The sequence below is a fragment of the Tiliqua scincoides genome, chromosome 10 (assembly GCF_035046505.1).
Source record: "Tiliqua scincoides isolate rTilSci1 chromosome 10, rTilSci1.hap2, whole genome shotgun sequence".
Classification (NCBI taxonomy): Eukaryota; Metazoa; Chordata; class Lepidosauria; order Squamata; family Scincidae; genus Tiliqua; species Tiliqua scincoides.
The window spans coordinates 22719035-22737710 of NC_089830.1; the positions used below are offsets into that span (position 1 = coordinate 22719035).

General features: G+C 47.6%; 1 protein-coding gene across 1 annotated transcript; it reads left to right on the top strand.

The window, feature by feature from the left end:
* Positions 1-9924: 9924 nt before the first annotated feature.
* Positions 9925-15750, top strand: LOC136661663 (protein NKG7-like). The gene is made up of 5 exons (XM_066639030.1): positions 9925-10111; positions 12026-12253; positions 13618-13764; positions 14023-14157; positions 14721-15750. The coding sequence occupies exons 2-5, from the start codon at positions 12079-12081 to the stop codon at positions 14777-14779; spliced, it is 516 nt and encodes a 171-aa protein (XP_066495127.1). The 5' UTR covers positions 9925-10111; positions 12026-12078; the 3' UTR covers positions 14780-15750.
* Positions 15751-18676: the final 2926 nt, after the last annotated feature.

Sequence of the window (18676 nt, forward strand, 5' to 3'; positions counted from 1 at the left end):
GATACCTGGTGGAAGTAACACAAGGTTCAGATGTTCTTTTGAAGACTTATGAACAATGGAAAAAGCAGGCCTTCCCCAGTCTGTGTGCCATGGAGAGAAGCAATAACATGGGAAGAACAGACAACATGGAGGAAAAGAAAAGAAGAGCAATTTCCAGGGTTCTGACCAAATTGTCTGAAGCATGCACGAAATGTCACATCTTCCCATCCCACAAGCATCCACTTTGGTCACTGTACACATATATTGATTCTCTGATGTTCACTGTATTTTGATGGGTTTGAAATTGTTATACAGTAAAAGTTCACTGGCCATGTCTCAATCACAACTTATTGGATCCGGTCTGGAATTCAGTATATTTACAATGAAACTAAGAGCCCAATTCTGTGCATGTCAACTTAGAAGAAAGTCCCATTTGAGTCAATGAGGCTTACTCCCAGGAAAGCGTGGATAGGATCGGGCTGTGACATGGCTATTGGTGTTCTACATTGTAGATAGAGACAGGTTACTGTGTTAGCGGCTGATCACAGGGCTCTTTTTCAAGGACAGAACCTTGGGCACATGGCCACTGTCACCAATGATGGCGGCTTATTGACTTTCAATACACCACACAGTTCTTCTATCAAAACCCAGGTCTGCAGTTCACACCCTTTGGTCTGGATCCATTTTCAACCATTGTGCCATGGCACATTGATGTGCCACGAGTGGTCCACAGGTGTGCCACACAAATTTGGGGCAAGGTCATTTATTAGTAGGGACAATGGGGGATATGAGCCCACTGACAGCATGGTGTGCCTTATGAATTGTCAGAAACCTGATGGTATGCCTTGAAAATTTTAGTGCCCTGTCAGTGAGCCACAAGATGGAAAAGGTTGAAAATTGCTGCCTTCTTAGCTTGATCTCTTCCTAGTGCTGTGCAATGTCCATATAAAGAAATATGTCACCTCCTGTGTCTGAGCAATGACTTGCTGGACATGGTATGAATGATAACAGTAGTTGCCTGTGAGATTGACCCTGGTTTCTTGCCCCACAGGAACATTAGCACCATGATGCATGCCCCAAGGGGGCAGGACCTTGCTTGCTTGCATGCCTCACTGTATAAATACTGAAGCCTTGCCCCAGAAGGGGCAGAAGCCTGCTTGCTTGCCCATTGTGCAATATTGTCCCCTGCAGAATAAATGTGGATGTGTTCTAAAATTCAAACCTGTTACATTTTTTTATTTTTTATTTTGTTGCACCAGGATGAACCACAAGCTCCCTACAGCAGGGGTGTCAAACATAAGGCATGTGAGCAGAATGTGACTCTCAGAATTCATCCAGCCGCCATTATAATTGGGCTCTCTCAGCTTGATATATGGGCTGTCTCATATCTCAAAAATGTGTACATTATTTACATATTTTCTTTTCTGCCATTTGCAGCAAATAAGTTTCGATATGAAAGCAAAAGTGCTTATTTCTGGCCATCATCTGCTTAATGATGTCATTTTCTGCTTAATGATGTCACGTTCTGTTTAATGATGTCACTACCGGACCTTAGCAGACACCATGAATGATAACTTGGGACCTCTGTATGAAACAAATTTGACACCCTTGCCCTATAGGCTTTAGCAATTTGGCTAACACTGTCTTGTCTGTTCAGAAAATCTATTAGCCATTTACACCATCTTGTCATGTCACTCTGTCCTTTTTCACGGAATGTGAAAGATTCTGGTTACGGAAATACCTGGAACACCTCGAGAGGCTTTTAGACAGACTTACAATCCTATCCACGCTTCCCTGGGAGTAAGCCCCATTGACTATAATGAGACTTACTTCTGAGTAGACATGCATAGGAATGGACTCTGAGACCCTGACCTTATCCTCTTTCTGCCGTTTATACCCTGCCCTCAGAAGCTACTATGTCCAAATATGGCCACTCTTCCAGTTGACTTTAAGCAGGAAACCTTCATGAAGCAGATTAAATCTTTTATGCACCAGTATCCCCCCCCCTTTTATTTTTCACAGGATGTTTGAGGAGATTTTAACCATGCACATCTGAACATATAGATAACATGGTATAATGTTGTAGTGTCTCTGCTGAAACCATTTTACCTCAGGTTCCTTTACAAGGGACCTCTCCCCCTCATACACTGATGTTGTAGTGTCTCTGCTGAAACCATTTTACCTCAGGTTCCTTTACAAGGGACCTCTCCCCCTCATACACTGATTTTTCACAGGCTGTCTGAGGAGATTTTAACCATTAACACGTCTGAACATATAGATAACATGGTGTAATGCTGTAGTGTCTCTGCTGACACCATCTTAGGTTCCTTCATAAGGGGAGCACTAAATCCCCCCTCATACACTGATTTTTCACAGGGTATCTGAGGAGTTTTTAACCATTAACACGTCTGAACATATAGATAACATGGTGTAATGCTGTAGTGTCTCTGCTGAAACCATCTTAGGTTCCTTCACAAGGGCAGCAATAAATCCCCCCCTCATACACTGACTTTTCACAGGGTGTCTGAGGATGTTTTAACCATGAATGCATCTGAACATATAGATAATGTGGTATGATGTTGTATTGTCTCTGCTGAAACCATTTTACCTCAGGTTCCTTCACCAGGGGAGCTCAAAATCCCGCCTTGTAAACTGATTTTTCACAGAGTGTCTGAGGAGATTTTAACAATTAACATGTCTGAACATATAGATAACATGTTGTATTGTCTCTGCTGAAAATATTTTACCTCAGGTTCCTTCACAAGAGGAACTCTAAATCCTATACTAACATAGAGGTGCTCCTGAGGAATAACTGCACATAAGCTGAAGCACAAGGAGGGACAACTCCCCCTTCCCTCTTTGGCACCCATTTTCAGCCACTGCGCTGTGGCACATTGGTGTGCCGCAAGTGGTCCACAGGTGTGCCACAGGAATTCGGGAGAAGATCATTTATTAGTAGGGCCAATGCGGGATGTGAGCCCCCCCCTTGGTAGCATGGTGTGCCTTGTCCACTGTCAAAAACCTGATGGTGTGCCTTGTCAGTGTGCCATGAGCTTAAAAAAAGATTGAAAATCTCTGCTCTTTGGCACCCATGACTGGCCTCAAAACTTTTTAACACAGGGGTGTCAAACTCATTTCATACAGAGGGCCAAAGTTAGCATTCATGGAGACTGCTGAGTGCGGGAAGTGACATCATTAAGCAGAAAGTGACATCATTAAGCAGAAAGTGACATCACTAAACAGATGATGGCCAGAAATAAGCACTTTTGTTCTCACATCGAAATTCATTCGCTGCAAATGACAAGAGAAAATGTGCAAATGTTGTACATATTTTCAGAATATGAGGAGCCCATTTATTAAGCTGGGAGAGCCCAATTAAAATGGGGGGGGCAGATAAATTGCTTCGGGGGGTCACATTTGGCCCACAGGCACTATGTTTTAATGTATTTTAACAGAGGGGTCAAACAGGTGTGTGACTTTTCCATGCCACACACACTGTACCACTCCCCAAGCATAGATGAAGAAAGGAAGTTTCCATGTCAGAACATTCTAGCAGTTTTATGGAGATATTGGCTGTCTGAATGGTTGTAAAGTGACTTGGGGGGGCCACAGGTCTCAGTCCATTTCTTTGGTCACTGTTTCAGAGGCGAACAGCTTCCAATCACGCAAGCATGTGGGGAGCAAAGGGGTTGTTGATTTCCTCCTGGTAGTTGCCTGCAAGATCTTCTCTCTCTCTCAGCCAAGATGTATTCATCCCACACCTCCCAGTGGATCCAAAGGAAAACACCCTACAGAGCTGCCATAGTGGCCTGCAACTTCATCAGCTTCTTGCTCCTGGCCATCTCCCTGCTTAGCCCCTCCTGGCTGGAAATCATCATCCCAGAGACCGGCATGATGATTAGCCCCGAAGGAAGGCATTGCAACCAGCTTGCCTGCAGTCAGCTGAGCCATGACACTAGTAAGGGCCACCAGAGTGCTGGGCTCCTGGCCCTCTTCCCCCCACCCACCCAGACACACTCACATTCCTGGCTTGGCTCAGTTATAGTTAGCAACATCACTGGGGGGGGGTGCAGGCCACACTGGGTGATACACATGGGGGTGACACCATTATTGGTCAAAATTTTTAAAATCTTGGTATTTTTGAATAATACCATCATGTTATATATCAATTGATGTGTAATTTCATGTAGAATCCAATTAAATAAACCACATTGAAATATATCTATTCTATCAAAAGTTATAGCCAAAAAATGCACAGGAGCAGGGCAATGGTGCATCACCATGCCCACCGCCAGGAGTATTGCCCCACCCACTCCAATGGGAGGAGGTCCATCATGGGGGTGATGCGCTGGCTTCCGGCACAGGGTAATGCAAACCCTAGTGATGCCACTGGTTATATTACCCCAACCCTGCTGGGCAGAAAGGGCCATAAGGGCTTCTTGTCTGGCCAGGGCCTGAGCAACCAGGTCTCCTTGCCTCTTTACTCACCCTTCACTGACTCCTGGTTTGGATGTCTGACCCTTGCTTTCTTGTCCATCTTGGTTCCTGCTTTGATTCTGGGCTTTCGTTCCTGATTCTCCTGGTCTCAACCTTTGAACTTCTGTGGCTGCTGCTGTCCACAGCCCAGCCCTAGCAGGTCTACAGTGAACATTAGAACAGGGATGTCAAATTCGTTTCATACAGAGAACCAAAGTTAGCATTCACGGTGCCTGCCAAGGGCCCCAAGTGACATCATTAAGCAGAAAGTGATGTCATTAAGCAGACAATAGCCATAAATAAGCCAACTTTGATCTCACAAAGAAACTCATTAGTTGAAAATGACAGAAGAGAAAATGTGCAAATCTTGTTCATATTTTCAAGATATGGGAGAGCCCAAATATCAAGCTGAGAGAGACCAATTATAATGGAGCCTGGCTAAATTGCTTCCGGGGGCTGCATTTGGCCTGCGGGCCTTATGTTTGACACCCCTGCATTAGAACATCCCTGCTGGTTCAAGCCAAAGGCCCATGTACGTAGTTCAGCATCCTGTTTCCCACAGTGGCCCATCAGTTGCCTCTGGGAATCCCACAGCTGGAGAAGGCTGCACATTTTTCTCCCACTATTGCTCCCCTGCAGCTGGTACTCAGAGGCATACTGCTACTGCTGAACCCAGAGGTAGCACATGACTAGTAGCCATGACAGATCAGTCCTCCACAGTGGCAACCCTGCTCCCTGTGTCACCTGGGGTCAGGACCACAAAATGCTGCCCCACCCAACCAAAGATAATGTCCCCCACTGGTCATGTCCAGAGGCCTTAAAATTCCACTTCTGGTTTCTTGGAGAAAACAGGAAATGATGTTTAAAGGCCTACTGGAGGTCTTAGAAGATCTTCTGAGGGCTGGGGAGGCCACGTACAGCCTCTCCAGCCCTCAGAAAACCTCCAGATGGGGAGGCAGCAGGTGTAGGTGACCCTTGGGGTGGCACATCTGGGGAGCACTGCCCCCCAGCCCTGCCACCTGGGGTCATTTGCACTTGTGAGCTCCCCCAGGTATGTTGCTGGTACTCCATGACTTTGTCTCATCCCCTTTTAAAGCCATTCACATCTTGTGACAATGAATTCCACAGACGACTATGTGATTCATGTGCAGCCCTTGGTATTTCCAGAAAGACAATGTAATTTGGGTTGGTTTTCCAATGTCCATATTTCAGCCTTTTAACTTGTCTTTTCCACTGGCTTGTTTTCCTGATTGGGTCATCAGGATTGACACCCTCCTGATGGAGCAGGCTAAACAATTATCAAAATCAATAACACAGTCTATCTCCCTGGCAGATTACATGGCAGCTGCAAGAATCCTTCTAATTCTGGCTGGCTTCATCGCTGCAATCTCCTTGTTTGTCTCCAGTCCATGCTTCAGCCCCTACAAAGGATTCTCTGGCATGTTGGTTTCCTCGGCAGCAAGTTTCACCACAGGTATGCGGTCTTCCTCTGGGAAGAGTATTGGAATGAGAGAGGATTAGGCACTAAAAACCTGTCAATGGAGGAATAAAACATGAAACTCAGCATGCACTTGTGTTCATCCGCAACAGGTGCCCTCGGATTCGCCACCATTGCCTTGTCCACCATGGTGGACATGGGTCAGAAAGAGATGAGCTCTGCTGGACACCTTCGTGTCATGTGGAGTTTCGGCCTCGCTTGCTTGGTCTTCACCCTCTATATCACAAATGGTGAGTTTTCATGCTCTCAGGGACAATCTCGCCTGTAATGCAAGTTGAATCGGATGCTTGAGGGGGGCAGATTTTGGGAACCAGCAAGGATGGTAAGATGAACCTTAACCGTGGGGCATATGCCAGAGGGATGTTTTCCCACACCATGTGGCAAGGTGAAATGAGTTAAGTCAATCACTCCAGGTGGCAGTGGGAGTGGCAGCTTCCTAGCCATCCTTCTCTCCTAAAGCCAGCACAATACTGGCCTGCCAAATTTGATCCATGAATATCACCTACATGTGTTATCTAAATGCTCATATTTTTAATGTTAGTGAAGGGAGATTTGGATTAGCACCTCTCCCTGTCCCCATGTCACCCAGTCACAAACAGGTGAGATTATAGAAGGAAGTGGACTGGAAGTGGTCTTTGCAACCCCAGAACAGCTATCTGGGTGGAGGCATTTTGGCCCAGGAGCACTTTTTGCACACAAACTGGCAAGGAAAATTCAGCACAAACTACAAATGAATCCTTCCTAAGCCCTCAGCCCCAGTCATCATATCTCCTGACTTACCTCCTCTCAGAATAGTCATGGCAATAAATGATGGGGATGTACATGCTGCCCCACGGAGCTTTGGAAAGGAAAGGTGAGGACCAAAATGTCAGAGCCTCTTGCCTTCTCTTTTTCTTCCTACAGGTTTCCTCAGTCTCATTATGCACCTCTTGTATCTGGCACGCAGAAACGAATGGCAAAGCGCCGAAACCTCCCTAGAAGGGGGATTGCCAGAGGCCGCAGCTGGAGACAGTGCTGCTGTGGGGCTGTCGGTCTCCTTGCCCCCGGAAGCAGCTGCCAGCCCTGCAAGAAATCGCTTGCCGTCCGCTTCCATCTGTTTCAACAAAACCTCTCTCTGAGTTCTGATTGCATTGCTGCTGTATGTGTGTGTATCTATATAAACATATATATACTGTATACTTTCTTGCAGCTGCCTGTTGGGATAAGAAACCTGGAGTGTGCATTTTTTCCCACTTTTCTTAGTAGAGCTTCAAAAGCTGTTAGCCCAATCTTAAGCTGCTCCAACACCCAGCAGTACAGTGGCGCAGAAGTGGCTGCGCTGTATCCCATGGGCCTGGGGTAGCTGCTGGAGTCTCCTGAGTAAAGGGCCCCTAGTGGCCCCAATGAATCTCCTCAGAACTGTGCCAGCTCCTGAACTGCTCTTGAGCTGCTCTTGAGCTGCTGCAGAACCAAGGAGGCCCATGTTGGGCTTCTGGGCACAGGAGGGGGCATAGGATTAGGCAGCATATTATGTTGCCATCCCTACCCCCCTGGGCCCAATTCTCCCCTCGGGCTCCACTCAGTGTCACCCTCCCCCTGCTCTCCCCTGCCCCCAAAAGCCTTGCCACCTTGCAACTTACCACTGGCCATTCAGAGGAGGCATCGTCCCGGCACCGAGGTCCAGCACTGACTGGTGCTGGCCTCAGCCCCAGCCCAGCATCCTTACCACTGGTGCCAGAGTGCGTTGTGGCACTTTTGTGATGGCAGTTGCTGGGGCAGCGCAATGGCCACTGGCACTGGCTGGGCATAGGATCAGGGCCTAAGTGTTGTGTTCCAGAGAGTTGAATGAAGGTGAACTAATATCCCACATCACTGGCCAAACAGATTTTGTAGGTTTTGTTTGTTTGGTTTTTGAGTTTCCAAAACCTGCAGAACTTGTTTTGCTAGTGATGATAGTGGGACAAGCAAAAAGAAAGCAAATGCTGTGGGCAAGGGTGGCAATCTCCTAACCACTTCCAACTCCCTTGCCTTACAAACTGGGTCCAGGTCTCTGTCTGCCCAGGACCAACCTTCTTAGCTTAATCTCTCCCTACAGCTGTCCAATGTCCATATAAAGAAATAGGTCACTTCCAGTGTCTGAGCAATGACTTGCTGGACGTGGTATCGACGATAACAGTGGTTTCCTGTGAGATTGACATCTGTTTGTTTCCACGCAGAAACAGTTGCAAAATGAGGTGTGCAGCATTCCATGTGGGCTTTGGAGGTTGCCTCCTGCCTAGCAGTGCTCCTTTATGTTTCTAATAAAGAAAGCTGGGGGCAACCTCCATTTTACCACCACAGCCGTTTCCTTTCCTTCTGTATTGTACTATCCATTTGTAGAGTTCTCTATCCCAGAGTTTTCCTTGTGTTGAAAGAAAAAGTTTTCTGAAAGTTTCTCTCTCCCTCCCTCCCTCTCTTGAAAATTCCAATGGTTGTAATAAATTCATATCAAATTTTCCATGTCTGGTTTGTGGTACTGTCTTCTTCTCCTCCCCCCCCCCCTCTTTTTTGGGATTACTGAGAAGTATTCCCAGGATCAAGTAAAGGAGACAGGAAGCAATGGCTGTTTCACAAACAAACAAAGAGGCCACCCAGCAAGGGTATGCTGGAGTCCTAAATGACTGGTGGATTAAAAAGATTGATACCCCCCATGTTTGCCCATAATGGGGTGCTCTCTCAGGGCTGGCCTGAGGCAACTAAAATGGTTGCCTCAGAGATTAGTGGGGGCACCTATCTCTGTCCTTCTATTTACCTCCACAGTTCCTTCCACTTCTTGGATTGAAAAAAGAAGAGGGGGCACAGAGGAAGAGGAAATGTGGAGGGGAGGAGAGTGATGAGCTAGAGCAGCTATTTTCATATCATGGCACACTGACAAGTTATTAAAATTATCAAGGCACACCATCAGTTTTTTGACAATTGACAAGGCACACCATGCTGCTGATGGGGAGCTTATATCCCCATTGGCTCAACTAAGATATGACCGTCCCTCGAACGTATGCATCACACCTGCAGATTAGTCGTGGCACACCAGTGTGCCACGGCACAGTGGTTGAAAATGGCTGAGCTAGAGAGTATTGGAACATGGGAGAAGCAGAGGATGGCACATGTTAGCAGTTAGCATGCTGTCTCATATGTCAGGAGGGGCTGGCCCCACACCCTCTTCTGTCCACCCTTGAGATCCCCCAGCCCATAACACAATGAAAACATAACATTGAAGGTTTCTGTTTGCAGATATTCATAAAGGTCTGTTATTTTTCAACAGATAATGAAAAACTTGAAACTTCAGCATTTGGAACAGCAATTTTCAACTGGTGTGCTGCAGCACATTGGTGTGCCACGAAAGGTCCACAGGTGTGCTGTGGGAATTTGGGGAACAGCAATTGGAAATAGCTGAAAAACTCTTCTGGTAACTCTGCTTTTAGGGGACTTGGGATTCCTAGCTAAGAGGAAACTTTAAGCTTGGGTCTCTTTGACTCTTTGAACCTAGTCCAACACTCTAGCCACTACATGCACCAGTTTACCCCATCACATGAATGCAAGTTTGCCAATGGCCACTGAAGAGATTTTCAGACTGCTTCCACTCCTACACCTTCAAGAGACCCTGACACTGAGCTGGTGACATTCTTCCTGTTTCCATGTCAGTCAGGGTGCCAGGTGACTGCTAAAGGTATAGAAACATGGCCTGTAAAAAAAGTTGGCAACTCTGGCTGCAGGAACAGGCAGTTATCTTTGACAAGAAGATGTGAGATAACAGCTTCATCCCACAGAAGCCACAGGCACATACATCTGCCCCTCATGTTTTTTGGGGATAGGTATTTCGAAAAAGGCTGCAGTAGTGGGGCAGAATGACGTGGCAGGAGGGGGGAGCCAACCACAGGAAGAAGAGGCAAAAGAAAGAGTCTGCAGAGAACAACTAAAATAAAAGCTGAGATAGATTGGACAAGAAGGTCAACTGGCATTGTGGAGGCTAAACCAAGCCTCACTCGCACCTTCTGTTTCATCTTCTGCAACCACAACTGTGTCCTGCCCCCCCCCAAAGACCACCCCTTTCTTCTGCAAAGACTACTTGCTCCCCACACGCAACTTCCTGCTCTAAGGCTCGCAGTGTCAGCATCTGACTCTTTCTGCAGAGGGATCCAGGTAAGGATGGAAACATGCTGGTCCTCCTCTAGGACAGACAGATGCTGGGGGTGGGAAAACTCCATGTCAGCAATCCGCTTGGGATGAACTAGGGCATAATGACAAGTATGTATGCCTGATTCCTGATACTGAGCTCAGGTGTGACAGCTGGTGTAGTGAATTGGTTGAGAGATTGCACTACGAAACAGAACTTCCCTAGCTTGAATCCCTGGTTTGAATCAGAAACACTCTGCCTCAGTCTTCCTCATCTGCAGTATGGGAACATTAAATGCTTACCACACAGGGTTCTTGTAAGGATTACAACAAGGAAATGTTTTGCATACTCACAATGTTATTGACCAGGGTTCCCAGATTGTATTCGGGAAGATTCTCTTCTATCTTCAGCAGCCCTGCAGTCATGAAGAAAAATACAGCCATGCCATCTCTTCCCCCCCCCCCCCAGGTGATCAGACATAAAGGAGGACAGGGCTGTTCCATGTTTAATAGCTGTGTACAAGAACTATACAACGTCTGCAGGCAGCTTGTCTTCAGAAGGGAGAGAAGCTCTGCTTGCCAGATTCCCCATATAATCTCAGATGCAACAGAGCACTAGTGTAGCTAAGGGGGACTGGGGGTGTCATGCCTGGGAGGTGTCTCATCAACTGCCCCTGTTGCAATGAGCAATCTGCATTGAACCTCCTTTCCATCTGCCTCCCATCTTTTGCTCTTACCTACAGGAGCAGACAGCATTGCCATCCCCCCCCCCCAATAGATAGGAGGAGGGTGACTGGACTTGAGGGGGAGTGGGGAAGGAGACGTGGTTGTCTCTATCCTTTTCTCTAGCTGCAGGGCTGCCAGAACGGTTCTCTGGGTTGTAAACTGGCAACCTGGTGCTCAGCATTTAAGTGCCTGCCACCTGCCTCTTTCAGCCCTATCTGGCAGTATTCCAGGGTGAAGTTTCAAACAGAGTCCAAGAGGAAAAGAAATGCAGGGTCTTTGAAGGAGGATGACCATAAAAGCAGGTGGACTAAAGAGAATGACCCCTGGATAGGGCAAGGCGGTATGCAAGGCACTGAAGGCTAAAGATCAATTCACAAGAGATCTTTGCCTGCTATGCTGGTTTACTGCTTGCTGGGAGCCATACACACAAAGGGAGCAATCCAAAATGGGATTCCCCTCCACCTGCTGTTTAAAGTGGTGAGGTCTAGGGAAAAGTCCCAAAAGTCCTGACTTCGGTCTCTGAAATCTCCAAGTAGGGCTGGGAAAGAAAGAAACTCCCCTGTCTGAAACTCTGCTGCCAGCCTGGGGTGGCCATGATTAGTGAGACAGACCAGGAGCCTGACTCAGGGAGCATCGGTTTCTTGTGTTCAGTTCTGCTGCACGTAGACCAGGCTTCCGTTGAGATCATGGAGACATCAAAGGCGTGAACAAAAGCTCCAGGAAGTGGCTTGAGGTGAAGCACACTGCTTGTCTGCTAACTGCTGTAACCCCTGGATACAGCCCTGCTTAATCTATCTATCTATCTATCTATCTATCTATCTATCTATCTATCTATCTATCTATCTATCTATCTATCTATCTATCTATCTATCTCTTGAAAATATGAACAAGATTTGCGCATTTTCTCTTCTGTCATTTCATTTGCAGCTAAATGAGTTTCTATATGGGAACAAAGTGCTTATTTCTGGCCATCATCTGCTAAACGATGTCATTTCCTGCTTCATGATGTTACCTGGGTCCCTCAGCAGGCACCATGAATGCTAACTTTGGCCCTCAGTATGAAATACATTTGACATCCCTGGCCTAGAGTGACTGGATCAACTAGCACCTCCCACATTGTTCATACCCCCTTGGATTTGCACCCATTGTAATGTCAGAACATCCCCCCTCCATACATTAAATCCCACCCTTTCACTTTTTCCATTATGGTACCAGGCAGACAGCCAATTGAAACGTCACTGGTGAAACTCAGCTGTACCGTCAAGAGGATGAGAGCCTATAAATTTTTCAGCATGCTGGTAGCTTCCGTCAGCATTGTCTTTCTGTTGATGGCTCTGACTACAGATTACTGGCTCGTGGCCTACGGTCCGAGGGACATAACACACAGTGGCCTCTGGCAAGTCTGCCGAGATGGGAAGTGTTTTGTGCCATCTGAGATTTACGGTAAGGAATGCAGCACCATGACACCAAACACAGCAAAATTATTCTAGTGGGGGCGGTGGGTAAAACATTGCTAATAGCCCCCCCAACTGGTTACTAGCCCCTGCAACTAGTTACTAGCCCCTGCAAATGATTTCTAACTCACCTGTACATGTGCATACATATGCCAGTCATCTGTGGGACATCAATGACCAGAAAGAAAAGGAGGAACCACATTTTCAAAGTGTGGTTGCTTGGAGGCAATTCTTATTCATCACAGGCGACCACCTGAGTGGCTATTTATTCACAGACCTGGACCAAGCTGAGATGATTGTCTGAGCCTGTCCCCCCCCCCACCCCACCCGAAAGCTCAGCTTCCCATGAAGCCTTTAGCACTTGATCTTAGTCTAAATTCTTCACTGTCACTTAACAGCCCAATCCTCATTAAATTCTTGGGCAATGATACAGTGGTGCTGGCATGGACTATGCTATATCCCATGGCGGAATTTTGGCTGCTGGAGGTCTCCTCGGAGTAAGGGAACATAGCCCCAGCAGCCAGTATGGGTCAACTTGAACCTGTGCCAATGATATAACTAGCACAAGTCTGAGTTGATTCATGCAGATGGATTGGGCCCAGGAAGGGGGATACAATATGGCATGCACTGGTGCCACCAATCCCATCCTCTTCCTAGGCCCAATCCACCCACTCTATCCTCCCCCCCCCCACCCTGGTCCACCCCTCCTTCCCCTCCCTCCTCCCCTGCGCTGGATTCACCTGGTCCAGTGACCATCCCTGTGACAGCTGGTGCACACAGGAAGGCTCTAGCCTTCCCACTGGTGTGCTATCTACAAGCACTGTTGCAAAGTGCTTTATGGCTCTTTTATGATAGCACATACATGGTCCACTGGTACAGCAATTCCTTAGAATTAGGCCATAAGCTATGTATGCGTGACTGAAACAATCACATATGCTTCCCATTTGCCCATGCTCCATTCCCCTTCATTCCCCACTCTGTTGTTTCCCATGTGTCCATACTGGAATTATAAGCTGCTTGAGGCAGGGATCTGATTTTTCACTCTTATGTGGCCATTTGCCTAAGGTGTGCCAAAAAAGACACACACACCCTGAAATGGTCCTACAACAGGTTGTTGCTGCTGCAGCACATGTGTGCACTGCATGGTGTGTTTGTATTCATGCACCAGAGGAAGGGCGCATAGGAGTTTAGCTGTTGCTGTTTAACAGGCGTAAGGGGCTGATTTTGGGAGGGGGGGCTTCATGTAAAAGGCAGGCATGTCATTGAAGCTATTTGGGTTCTGTTGTGTGAATTTAATTGGAGAAGAGAAGAAAATCTCCAGTTAACCCTTTGTGTTACTTGCTTCACTTGCAGATTACATCCAAGCCACATGCACATTCCTGATCATGGCCTCCCTGGCTGCGACCATCTCTGTCCTTTCTGTTGCTGTTTCCTTCACTCCTTGTGACCAGGGCAGCATAACCGGCTCCTTTGTTGCTGCCGTTGCCGCCTTCATAGGAGGTAAGGGTCCATTGGTTAAAGGGGAAAGAGGTTGGCTGCATGGGGAGGGTGCAGAATGGGACCAGCATGTATCATCAGCTGAAGAGATCTGGTGTGGCCTGAGGCCTGAGTGAGGGGGTAAGAAACAAGGCTGACCTTGATTCAGTGTGCCATGTCCCATCACCAACTCTTACCCAGTTGTGCTGGCCACAGTCAGCAAGTGACAGGCACGCAAGTGAGCCAGCCCCTTAATTGATTGTCTTCTGCCCTGTCTTGTAGGACTCTGCACTTTTGTAGCTGTAGTTGTGTTCACAGCTGAATCCTGGGGGAAGAATAAGGAATCAAACACCCAGCTCACTTTCCAGTGGTCATTCTACCTAGCCTGGGCAGCGTTTCCAATGCTCTTGTTGGCTGGTGAGTGCACAGGGTGATGGAGAAGGATACATGGCAAGGAAGACAACTGCCTGGGAACCTCTTCTAACTTCCCCTGAGTTCTATGACTACCAAATGCCATCCCTCTTGCCCAGCCGCATATTCACTGCTGTTCCTCCTCCTCCCTCTCCTTGGAATCAAAGAGGGGAACGTTGTGGAAGAGAAAGTGGAGAGGAGTGAAGAACGGGGGTCTAGGAAGTCTCTCATGAGTTTTTTTTAAATACAAAAAGATTTCTGCCTGTTCAAAAAAAGATTTCTGTTTGGCTCAGAGGTATTCAAGCCCTAGAGGCCAGAAGCTAGGAAAAAAATAAAATGGGTGAATGTAACACAAAATGGGCTCTAACTTCATGAGGAGTGGTACAGTTACATGTTAGGGGCATGCATAAGGTTCCAGTACCAGGTAGTCCCATGTTAGAGGCATGCATTGCTGGCCTTTCTAGCCTGGGATGTAGAAAATACTGGGCCAGCTGAACCAATGGCTTAAATCAATATAAGACCACTTCTTATAAGGCCATCCCTCTTATGTTTGTTTCTCCCCCTTGCAGGTATATTCAGCCTGCTGGTCCACCTGTACTCCCCACGCCGTGACTATGAGAGTGTGTGAGCCCCTGGATTCAAAGAAGCAGGAAGTCTCACCATGGGGACACTGCACACCAAAAGGAGCTTCCCCGATTCACCCATGCACACGGAATCCCCCTCCACCACTCTCCCAGCTGTGCCGACAACAGTTCTGCCCCTTCCGAAACGCACTTTCGGCAATGATGCCGAGATTGTCTGCTTTCAAGGAATCCTTTCCACCCAGAACCCCTGTGGACTGCACAGGATTCTGGGATATCTGCTAGAACTAACATGCATGGGTTCAAGCAGACACATTCACCTTGCAAGTGCTGAAACGATCCCCTAGCACTTATCTCTGTTGCTGAAGGGAAAGGCTAGGCAAGCTTTCTTTCTTGAAAGTCTGTTTATCATTGCTGATCTTCTCACTGAGGACCCCTAATAAGCTTCTAAGAACCCCAGAGCTCCCAGGCACATAGTTTGAAAACTAACATTGCAGAGTGAAGGCTTTGGGGGCTGGTTCAATTCATGAAGCCAACTGAGGCGATTGTCTCAGGTGGAGCACTAGGATGATGGGAATGCAGGTCTCTGACCTCGCACCCCCCAGACAGAACAGATCCAGAGGGTCTTGTATATACCCTGTCACCCTGAAATGGACCACAAAGAATCTGTCATCTAACACACAATTTTATACCTGCATTTCTACTCGTGCTTTTTATTTTAAAGCAACTTTGAGGTCCTCTCGGCCATAACAGAAGACCTTGAGAGTGACTGGCTGTTGCACTGCAAAGGCTCAGAAGTAGGGATGTCTTGAAAAGGACTTCACTGGTTAATGGTTTGGCCACTAGGATTTCAACTGTGCCATTGCTCTCTCTTTTGGTCACTATTCACTTCTTCCTGTAGTCACCACCAGGCACCACATCTTTCTATGTCCTCCATTCTCTTCTTTCACCCTATACCGTGCTTAATAGAACCTTCAAATGCTTTGAAAAAAACAGAATAAAATTATCCTAAATACTATATGACTGAGTGTCTAGTCCTGGTGAGGCTGAGGCAATGGACTGATTGGGACTGAAAGATGCTTGCTGTGGGTCACATCTGGCCCCTGGGCCAGGGTTTGGAGACCCTTGCTCTAGAACATTGTGGCATGACTAAGTGCCCAATCCTATCTAAATTTCCAGTGTCAAAGCAGCCGCATTGCAGCCCCGATGTAAGAGAACAAACATTCCCTTACCTAGAGGAGGCCTCTGTGACTGCTCCCCCACTGCAGGATACAGCACAAACCCCTTGGCACAGCTGTATCAGTGCTGGGAAGTAGGCTGGGATTGGGCTCTAACCCTCCTTGCACTTGACATTTGTCCTGCAGATAATTAATGAATGTTTGACCAGCAGAGCTAACTCACATGCATCATTGGTAGACAGTGGGGCTGTGAACCCATCCCGGGAGTCCCTCACGTGTTCACAGGGAGCGAACATCTGAAGAGGTTTAGGGTTTCAGCGGCAGTCCTCATATATCTCAGTGCATACTGATGCATTCCGGGGCAACAGTGGAGTAGCAAGAAACCTGGAAGTGGATCTTTAAAGCTATCTTCAACCCCGACAAGCTTGCAACCCATGTGGTTTAACAGCATGAAGGCAGGAAATAGGATTTTGATGCTTTTTTCCCCCCTTGTTACAAGGCATTTAAAGGGGCACCCCTGTATCAGTGGTGAGTCAAATCAGTGGATGCCAAATCAGTGGATACCAAGGTCTCAACTGTATTATACTTAAACCAAAATTCAATTTTGTGCAAATTAAAAACAAAGAAAAAAAGACCAAAAAAAGGAGAAACTATATTTTAGGCTCCAACTTTGACTTTTTGAATTTCAAATGCTGCTATTTGAACTCACGCACTATTAGTCCAAAGCATGCGTACATTGCCTTTAAACAGAAGCTGACAGACCACAATTGTGTGGACTATGGATGAAGGAATCCACTCTGGGTGAGATCTTGCTTGTATTTCAGCAGACCTAGACTGAGAACATGACACTGATAAAAAAATGGGGCCGGGGCCTCTTTATATGGAAGGGGAGGCTGGCCAGGAATCCACAGGGTTCTGGAATGCTGGAGTTACTATGGGAGCACTGTCCTTCCGTTCCTCATCAATAGAGCTTTGGGGTAGATCCCAGCAGCCTGAAAAGTCAGGAGGCCTCATAGACATTCAATTCAATTTCTTCCAAGGGCAGTGAGTCCCAAATCTTGAAGAAGATGGCAGACAAGCCCGCCAAGTCACCCACGTGTTGGCAGCGCTTCAAGTCTGCCATGGCCAAGTTCAGTCTGATCGAATGGTTCACCAGCCTAGGCCAGATTGGGAGGCTCCGTCTGAGTGGCGTCATCCTCTCTTGCATAGCTACTTGTCTGTCAATGATCACGATCACAACGGAATTTTGGGTCAAGCAATTTGTCCGGGGAACCTTTGTGTATCGGGGACTGTGGAGAGCCTGCCACTTGGGGCAGTGCACCCAGCTTACAAATGTGCCACGTAAGGGCCACAGAATCCTCAGAACATCAAACAAGAGGCACTGTCAAGGCCGTGATTTAGTTTCTGTAGCGAGGAGTCCCTGGATTTACTCCCAGTGAGAGTGAAGACCCATGTAACGTTTCAGGAGTGGCGAAGGCAATTTGATAGTTTTTTCTGTAAATAATATATTCCCCCCCCCCTTTCTGGCAATGAGCTCTGGGGAAAACGAACAAACAAATCAGTTCTGCAGGTTTCAAAGTAGTTCTTGAATGGTGTGTGTGGGGGAAAAACTGGTGGTGGAAGTCACCTATTGGCTAGAGTCCATGCTATCAACAAAACTCCTCACATCCCAGATACCGGAACCTGGTTTTCACAACTGTTGTAAAGGGTACGCCTACCCATGAATAATGTGCTGCTTTATAGAAAAGCTGACAGCACTCCAGTTATATAAGGGGAGGGGAAGGGACAGAGCAGGCATTCAAGTTTCTGGCTGTATGCATATCTAGAATTAGGGTGCAATCCTAACCGGCACTTATGCCAGCATGGGTGCCCCGGGAAGGTTGCAAACGTGCCATAAAGCACGTTTGAGCCTCCATGGGAGGAAGCTGCATTGGCGCATCTAGATGCGCCGGTGCACAGGTGCCAGCGGAAGCCTCCGCAGTGGCTTCCTCACCGCCGCTTGTGCCAGTGCACCCGTGCCAACACAAGTGGCAAAGGTAGGCATGGGGGGAGCGTGGAGGAGGCGGGAGGGAGACGTTTCTGGGCGGGGGGAGGGCGGGTGATGGGCGGCCCTGGGGGCAGGCGCATGGGGAGCCGGGGGTGGGGCTGGGACCCGGCAGTTATGCTAGATCCCAACCCCCCCGTCCCCAGGGAGAACGGAGCGGCTTCAAGCCGTTCCACTCTCCTCAGACTTGCGCCACCTTCAGAGGTGGCTCAGGTCCGAGGAGACCCATTGGGTTGAGCAGCCCTTACCCAGGGGTAAGGGGAAGAGCTTCCCCTTGCCCCTGGCTGAGCCACTGCAGCCAACAAACCTGTGTTGGATGCAGCACATGCCTCCTGGCTTGCCTGCTCCAGCACAGGTTTGGATTGCGCCCTTAGTGTGCGAAACTAGGCTCACATCAGTGGACAAACAGTGGACAAACTACTGTGGTTGCTCTTCATATCATTTCAGTTCATTCAGTTTCCCAGAACCAAGCCTTGGACAGTTAGTTCCCTGCATTCAAATCCAGGTTCTTACTTAATTTTGAATGAGTCTTCTGCTCCATCTACTGGCAAATGCATAACATTTCAGGGAATAGACTTGACTATAGAAGAAGACCCCAGATTTTGACCAGTCTTCATCAGGGGAAAGGACGACCATGTGTCCCTTGCACCCATATGTATATACACATTTGAGGATTAGATAGTGGTTGGCTAGAGAAAGCAACGATTTGAGTCACTGCAGAT